Below are 8621 nucleotides of genomic sequence, written 5' to 3' on the forward strand. Positions count from 1 at the left end.
TCCTCTGATTTCCATTTATTCTGCCTTAATTTTACACACCCTCTCAGATTTCTCTTTGCATTTCCCATCTTTCCCCACCTATCCATCCATCGTTTCAGATTTCCAGTTACTCTCCCATCCTTTCATCCACCCATCTACCTCTCACCATCCCATATCCTTTCTCCCATCCATCAATCCCCTCACATATTATCAACCTTTTTGCCCACTCAGCCATACTATCACCTACCCAGCCATCGTTCACCAATTTATCATCCTTTCACTGACTCATCTATCCTTTCACCCACTGAACCCTCCAGCCTTTCGTCCACCCACCCTTTCACCCACTCATCCATCCATCTTCTACGATTTTCATTTACTCTTATCATCCTTCCATCCAGCCATCCTTTCACCAACTCTTTCACCTATCCTTCCACCTACTCACCCATCCTTTCACCCACTCATTCATCCTTTCACCCATTCATCCATCCTTCCACCTACTCACCCATCCTTTCACCCACTCATTCATCCTTTCACCCATTCATCCATCCTTCCACCTACTCACCCATCCTTTCACCCACTCATTCATCCTTTTACCCACTCATCTAGCCTTTCACCCACTATCGTTTCACCCTCTTCTCCATAAATCCTTTCACTCACTCGTCCATCTTTCTTTTGCTTTTCTGTCAACCCATCTTTCTCTCTTCCTTTTAGCATTAATTATGAGCCTTTATCTTGTAAGTGGCAGGCAAAGGAGGCCCATAAAGAACCCTACCCCGCTGTAAATTGGGTGGCTTCACAATGCCTCTGTTTTTTGGGCTAGTCTTAGGTGCCAGGGTGGGCTTAGGTTTTCAATGCTGAGATTGGGTTTAAAGTATTGGGTTTGTTGCCTTGGGGCTGCTTTTGTAAGGGTCGATATTGAACAGATGAGTTTGGTTTGTTCAGTTGAGTTTAGTGTTCTAGAGGCTCAGGTTCAAGCACTGGCTTGGAAATGTAGGGGCGGCCCTGGGATTGTTGGCCTGGGCATTAGCTTGTAGCAATAGGCCTGGGCTTGTATGGATGTGCTTGTGCTTGTACGGTTTTGTAGAGCTGCGCTTTGGGTTTGAAGTTTGATGCTTTGGGTTTGCGGTTTTAGGTTGGCTTTGTGAGACTAGGTTTGGGCTGTTTGTTCTACGTTTGTAGGACTGATTAGTTTCTTACATCTTGAATTGTTTTTTTTTCTATGAGTGGGGTCTACAGGTTTGTGTTTGTAAAGTCAGGCTTTGTTTTATAGGTTTGCCTTTGTAGGGCATAACCTGAGTGTTCAATGCTCCACTTATGTTTATAGATTGTTCAATGCTCCACTTATGTTTATAGATTTTGGCTTGTGATTGCAATTTGGTTTTTTAGGGCTTACTTTGATTTGTAGGTTAGGGTTTGTTGGGTGGAACTTACGTTTGTAGGCACAGCTTAAGTTTGTCTGTTTAGGTTTGGCCTGCTGGACTGGGGTTTGAAGGTATAAGCTAGAGTTAATAGGACTGGGTTTTTAGGGTTGGATTTATAGGACCAAGCTTAGGTATGGATTTCTATTTATAGGGCTGGGCTTAGCTTTGTAGTTTAGGGTTTGCAGGGTTGGGTTGGGTTGGGGGTGAATGGCTAGTTTGTGTTTGCAGATATTACCTTTTATTTACAAGCTTGCGATTGGGATCAGAAGTAGCTAAATCTAAAGCTTTGAGGATTATGCAAGGAATTGTAGGGCTAGGAGGTTTAGGCTTGGTCTGTGATATTTCTGAAGTGAAGTAGGTTGCGCTTAAACTCATATATAGTTAACTTCTCCCACTAGGAAGTGGTAAGTGAAAAACCACGCCAGACAACATGAGGAAAATATACTAAATCTCTTTATTGATGTCACGATTTGTCACACTTTGACAGATGTTTCCTTGAATTGTGCCAGAGGCAGCCACTGCACATTGACCTCAGACTGCTGCTTGTTAGCTTTGTGCTGGGAGCTTTAGTGGTAGTGCTTGGACAGAGCAGCACAGGACACAGCCAGGAATTTTTCCCATGCCGCTTGGACATCAACTGTGAAAGCTGGTCCCAGCTTGCGGGCTAAGGTGATCACCAGACAATTTGCCAGGAGCTGATGGAGGAAATACAAGTCATTAGTGAAGGTGTCAACTCTAGAGAAGTCTGTTGAACAGAAACTGACATGAAAAGAGAAAAAGACACCCACCCACCACACACACATTATATGTTATAAAAATGTGTAGATTGGCTCCAAAGTTTGCAGACAGTGCGAAAAACCCCTGTAATCTTCATATAAACACTTTACTTTCCTTATATTACGTTCTTATGTTAGAACTCATCTGTAATAAGATGTCAAGTCGCCAGTAATTGTTTATTACTTTAATTCGATCTAATGCGTGAGCAGATATTTTGTGTCTACATGTGTTCATGCACTATACAAAAGTCACACTTATGTGCTTTTTTATTGGTTGCTTTTGGGCATCATTCCTTAGAGGTGGTCCCTCCTTCACTGGAGGGCAGTCCCAAACATGTGTCCTTTCTCTCTGTCTGGGCAGTAATCAGGAGGTGGAAGATCTGACACTGTCAGACCTCACATCTAGGCGTCAGACTTTAGTGCTTACTGTTGTCAGTGTCCTCAAGGGCATGCTCCCTCCCAAGCTAGGGATAATATTTAGTCCAATTTGGGGCATCCTCTCTCTCTCCCTTCCTGGAATATCAGACCTCAGTGATGACACCAAGGGCCTATGGTGGGGTACAGTGCTTAATTTGAGCTGGTGGTTTCCAGTGCTCGGCACTGGTACTTAATCGGGACTTATGGCAGCCAGCCACATGGTGGCGCTGTTTGTTCAATTTTGTAATGAACGCAACAAAAGTTGTTAAAATGACTAATGCCTGCCACCCAAAGCTATAAAAATAGCTAGGGTGGCAGGTATTATTCATTTTTAATATATAAAACGTCTAAATTATCATTAGTAGCGCAATGGGTGGTTCAAGCTGCTTTGGTCTGCTGACAAGGGCCCTGGCACCTATTTCTTTTCAAATGACGTGCTAGTGGGGTCGTTTCTTTTCTCCCTCACTCTGGTTTAAATCCTCTAGGGTCTATTCCCTCACAGTGGTGATTTTATCGAACCCTTCTCTCCTTACCGTGAAGTTCTGGGGGTCCACATGGAGTACGTCTGCGTGCACCTCGCTCAGGTGGGCCAGTGTCTTCTTGATGTCATCAATGTGTTTGACGGCCTCTCCGAGGGCAGACAGGACCTTCTTGCCGTGGGCCTTGACCTTGGGATTGGCAAGGATGGCGGCTGCGTTGGAAAGGTCCCCGAAGGTCGAGAAGTACCTCTGGGTCCAGGGGAAGACGATCAGCACCCTGCCAGAGGGAGAAAAACAAGCGTCAAAAGAGTAGTTCACCTCTGGGAAGTTCTGTTAGTTAGTAATTAATTTGGCTGGGAGAGAAAAGAAAACACTGGAACTGAGACCCATGGATAATAAAACATAAGCAATGAAGGAAATTGAGGAAAAACAAGAAGGGGATAAAACAAAAGATGGAATGGAAGAAACAGAGGGGATGGGGCGAAGAAAGGAAGGAGGAAGGGAAGAAAGCAAGGAAGAGGGCAAATACATGAAGGAAGAAAAGAAGAAAGGAAGAGAGGAAAGAAAAAAATAATGAATAAAGGGATGGAAAAGGAAAGAAATAAAAAAGACAAAGTAAGAAAGATACAAAAGAAAGGAAGAAAACAAAGAAAGTTTGAAAGGAATGAAGAGAACAATTTACGAAAGGATGAAGGGAGGAAGCAAAAAAAGGGAAGAAAGAGTTTAATGGAGGAAGAATTAAGGAAAGAAAGATGGAAAATAGATCAATAAACCTTAAACATAATGAAAGAAAGGACAATAGGAAGAGAGAAAATAAGACAGAAAGGGAAAAACAAAAGAAGAAAGGAAAGGAACAAGGATAAAAAGTAAGAAATGAAGTAAGAAGAGGATTAGAAAGACAGTAAGAAAACAGAATGGAAAAAAGAATCAAAAGAAGAAAGAGAAATAGAGGAGAAAGTACGACAAAATATAGCAACAACAGAAAAGAAACAAATACAAATAAGGAATGAAGAAGAAAGAAAGAAGGTAGGGAGAAGGAAAGCAAAGAATATAAAGATGGGGGAAGGAACAGAGTGTGAAAAAAGAAAACGTGGAAAAAAAAGAAGAAAGAAGAAAGAGAGAAGGCGGAAAGAAGAATAAATGGATAAATACAAGAAAGAAAGAGAGCGGGAGTAAAGAAAGAAGACAGTAAGAATTATTATATTGGTCATCCCTAATTGTAGCCTATTAATTATGCGGCCACCCAGTGCATATTGTCAGCTTGGCATTATCTAAACCAACCCTTGTTATGGTGGTAGCTTTCTCTAGTAAAGGGCGTCTGATCACTATCCTGGCATAAGTTGTGGATTTGTTAAATTTAATTACTACCTCCAGCCTATGATGTGCATCCCTGGGATATGTTTGCAGTGCATGGTTATATATGGCAGATTATAGTCACAAGGGGGCAGTAGTGCATGTGAGTTTTCGAGTACTAACTTTTTGGGTTTTCTAAAAATGAAAAGATGGTATTTGCCTGAATGCAAGTTATTTTACAAAATGTACACCTTTTGTCCCGTGGGAATCGACTTTATTTACTGAAATGAGGAGCTCGCATTTGGTGACAAAATGCGTGCTTGTTGTCTTTTGAAGGAAGTGTGAATTTGCTGATTCGGGACAAAATTATTGTATATATATATATATATATATATAAAATAAATATATATATATTAAAAGTTATTATTTGAGTGGTAATTCATGTAGAATTGAGGGTGCGTCTTATTGATGACATTTACTTGTTCCAGCGGACGCTTGCTGCTTTGACTGTTAATTCATAATTTATTTAGAGGTATTTCCTAATTTATGTTGCTGAAGCTTTTTATGATGTCATTTGCCCAGACGTGATGGAAAATCAAGTTTGAAAGGGCAAGATGAGAAACTGAAAGGGGGCAGAAGGTGGAATCGAAGTCCGATGGTGTATAAATCTTCAAATTGAATACCTAGATTACTCAAACTGCCTCTACATCCAAATGATTTAAACAGTTTTTGTGATGAAAAATGCTTTGTTTTGCTTCCCGTTTTACCAATGTTTTTTTGTAATGACGTCGCTAGCGCACCTGGGACGGATTTGTCTTCTCAGGCAGACCATCAACGTTCTGCAATATTTAATGAGCACTCCTTCAGATTTTGAGATACATTTTATGTTTTTTTTTCTTTTTGCCAATCTATTTGAAACTTGTTGTACAATTTCTAATATAGATCAATTTTCTGAAAACATTTCATCTGGGAATCCATCCTTTGGAATCTTCCCTACACCCCTGCAGAAGTGTGCTTTAGTAGAAAATATTTGATCTCTTTAGATTTTTCATGAATGTTCATTCACAACTGTCGGTAGACTTGTAATGCATTTGTATTCTTCAATTACGATTTAGCATGCACCATCTTATCCATTTTTTTCATGATTCCTGCAACCCATGTTGGCATGGATAGACTAGTCCACTCTTTGCCATTCAGGAAATGGTTATACACAATGTATGTTCTGTTTCTTCCTACAGGGGCGGCCTTAGGCATGTGCAAGCTGTGCACCTGCACAGGGCCATCAAACCCCAGGGGCCACCACGCCAATATATATCCTTAATATAATAATTCTCTGAGGATGGATACATATTTGCATGGTGGCCCCTGGCAGGGATTTGGCGGCCTCCAGCTCTGTTCCACTTCCAAACACCCTGACCCCCCCTCTTCTTTGGCCTCCGCACTCCACCCCGCCCAGACCCTTCTTCCGGTGCCCCCTACCTATGCTCCCTGCCCGGGGCCACCATGAGCCTAGAGCCGCCCCTGCTTCCTACTTCCTTGCACACTACCTAGACAGAGGCACATGTGTTGAAAATAGAAGCATTATAATTGCTCTGCATAATGACAAATGGAATCTTTTGCTACATTAAGGATAATTGCATTTTGACAAGAGGAGTCCCTTTTCGATTCTATGGGGTTCCAAATGCATATTTCCATTAGCCATTGTTTACCGTTTCCAGCAAACAAATGGTCGCATGGCAGATGGGGGAAAGGAGGCATGAGTGAAACTGTTTCTCTTCATGCTGTACCACATACAGATACTCAAAATGCCTCACTATGTTACTGACTCGAATGTTTTTCAATAAAGAACAGTTTTCTTTTAACAGCACCACCTGTGAAAATATAATTTGCTACGTCATCGTGGTGAGATAGCTGAGCGCCATTTCTGAAGCATTGGGCTGCCTTGTGTTCCTCTCCGGCTTAGCCAATCTCAAAGCCAATATTCTAAATTGTACACCCTGATGCTCTCTTGTTATATCTGCAAAACATTTGCCACAAATGACCATTGCAACCAACATTCATCTCGTCAAACCTAAAAGCAAATATGAAAACACAGAAAGTGTGGCTTTAAACCAATATTACCTTGTATTGTCTTGCAAAAATGTCTCCAAGTGAGTATCATTTATAGGCATGCATAATTTCTGTATTGTACAGCAATGGGAAGCAGAAAGAATTTAAAAACATGCACAATCATTTTTTTTGTACCTGGCCAGGGTCTCGTGCCCCTCACATTCCACATTCACCGACTTCCACACGGAGGCGATGGCGGCCTTCTCTTCGGCTGTCCAGTGAACCATCTTTGCTTCTGATGCTGGGCGAGCGTGGGGCTGGCTGAGTCCGTTTCGGCTGCTGGAAGCTGCGTCTGCTGGGTGGCTGGGAGACCCTCAGAGATTTATAGGGACCGCTGCCAGGCCCACCCCGGGCCCTGGTTCTGCTGAGTCATGCCAAACCCACTTATCTCCTCTGCCAGATCACTGCACGGGCATGACCACCGCCTTCTTGACGTTTTTTTTTAATAACGACAGGCATGCTATTTTCACATTTTAATTATTATATCAATTCAATTCAATTCAATTGCTTTTATTCGATCTTCCAAAGACAGTAATTAAAAGACACACACAATAAAAATAAACAAACTACTTGGTATACACAAGTGTTAAAAAGTAACGGCCACATACTTTAAAAATTATATAAATCATTGTGCAAATTTACGGTTATTAGAGTTGCAGTCCGTAAAATAAAGTTCCAGGGGCGTCAAGTCTGGTATAGTAACAAGACATGTAGATTATAAACAATCACATTTTAGCAAGAAAATATTGTTTATGTTGGTTTGGATTGATTAAAGTGACAGTGCAGAAGTTCTGATTCCAGGGACATCATAGCTAATGTAGCAAGGTGCCTAGTGAATAAAAGCTGGGAGCAGCAATATACACTTAAAAATGCAAGGTCAATGATTATTTACAAAAGAGAATGTAAAGGCCTTTTTTTTAAATCAAAACAGCAAACTCCTTTTTGCTAAAGTGCACTTCAAAAAACTAGCAACTGCATAGCAAACATTACAATCGTTAAGTTGCAATAAATAGAAGCGGCGGCTTTGCACTTGGAGAATTTTTGTCTGAGCAATAACAGTAATGAAAACTTCCTAGTGTACGGCACATAAAATTGACAAAAGAAAACCAAATGTAAAATGGTGTGGCTAGATTGTTCATCACATGGGCAAATGGCAATAGTGTCTGAGGAGTACTGACCTAAGGCAAAACATATTAACCAGCGAAAGGAACCTAGCCTAAATCTTGCCAACAGCGTTCTTTCATTAAAGTTGGTCATGTGTAGTAAATACGGGGCAATTGTTGGAACCGGTTGGATAACACAGTAATCTCTGACTGAAGGTTCAGACACTTCCATTAGTTCCCTAGTACCTTGTTTGTACTTACGAAAACTGTCCCGGACCCAATTTTTGTCCTTTTTTGGATGGACTCGGGATGCTCAATCAAAGTGGCACAGCCAAGTGCAGGGAAGCAATTTTTAATATATTGTAACCATGGAATGGCCAAACCATGAGCACAGGTTAAACAGTCTCTAATGACAGCCCGGTTGAATTCGGCTTCTTTGTTGGACCAAATTGAGCACCAGAGAGCCAGGGGGGCAGCATTGATGGTATCTTCGACGTACTCCATGCCTAGTTCCAGGTGTAGGGAGAAATCCGGGAATGAGTAAGGGACGCCTAGTAGCCGGCTGCAGAATCTATTCTCCTCTGTCTGCATCCCATATGCATCCCTACAACCCCAGAAACCAATTCCATACAAAGATCGGCAAGCATTTCCAGTCGTATATCTCTAGCATAGGGGCAATATGCTTTTTACCTGATAGACATAGCAAGTGAGGAAGTAGTACCTACAGCTTGAGTATATGAGGATATTCCATTTTTGATACAAGTAAGCCAAGTACATCCTTCATCAAACTCTAGGCCTAAATAAGGAAAAGAACTAACACTATCTAGGGTTTTGTGATCAATATTTAGGGTACTGGTTTTGGTATTTCTTAGGCCACAAATCATAGCAAATTTTTACTTAAAATTTGGCTCCAGGCCTAGGTCTCTCGTGAAACTGACATAATTAAGGATACGGTTTTTAAGGCCATTGGCCGTCCTTGCCAGGAGGACTGCCTCATCAGCATATAAGAGTGCGGGCACTCTTTTTCTCCACATGCAGAACGTC

The 8621-nt window shown here is 41.5% G+C and overlaps 1 protein-coding gene across 1 annotated transcript; it reads right to left on the reverse strand.

Annotated features, from left to right (window-relative positions):
* Positions 1 to 1835: 1835 nt before the first annotated feature.
* LOC147703400 (hemoglobin subunit beta-2-like) lies at positions 1836 to 6779 on the reverse strand. Its single transcript, XM_086931835.1, has 3 exons — positions 6610 to 6779; positions 3127 to 3349; positions 1836 to 2095 (listed from the first exon to the last, which is right to left on the reverse strand). The coding sequence occupies exons 1-3, from the start codon at positions 6699 to 6701 to the stop codon at positions 1967 to 1969; spliced, it is 444 nt and encodes a 147-aa protein (XP_086787961.1). The 5' UTR covers positions 6702 to 6779; the 3' UTR covers positions 1836 to 1966.
* Between the last annotated feature and the right edge of the window lie 1842 nt (positions 6780 to 8621).

Source organism: Lissotriton vulgaris, chromosome 7 (assembly GCF_964263255.1).
Source record: "Lissotriton vulgaris chromosome 7, aLisVul1.2, whole genome shotgun sequence".
Classification (NCBI taxonomy): domain Eukaryota; kingdom Metazoa; phylum Chordata; class Amphibia; order Caudata; family Salamandridae; genus Lissotriton; species Lissotriton vulgaris.

What these genes read in the sequence shown, in the direction of transcription:
- LOC147703400 (XM_086931835.1), bottom strand. Translation starts at nt 6,701, where the DNA reads ATGGTTCACTGGACAGCCGAAGAGAAGGCCGCCATCGCCTCCGTGTGG. An exon ending in GGGCACGAGACCCTGGCCAG is followed by an intron (nt 3,350 to 6,609) that starts GTACAAAAAAAA and finishes TCCCTCTGGCAG; the next exon opens with GGTGCTGATCGTCTTCCCCT. An exon ending in TGGACCCCCAGAACTTCACG is followed by an intron (nt 2,096 to 3,126) that starts GTAAGGAGAGAA and finishes TTCCTCCATCAG; the next exon opens with CTCCTGGCAAATTGTCTGGT.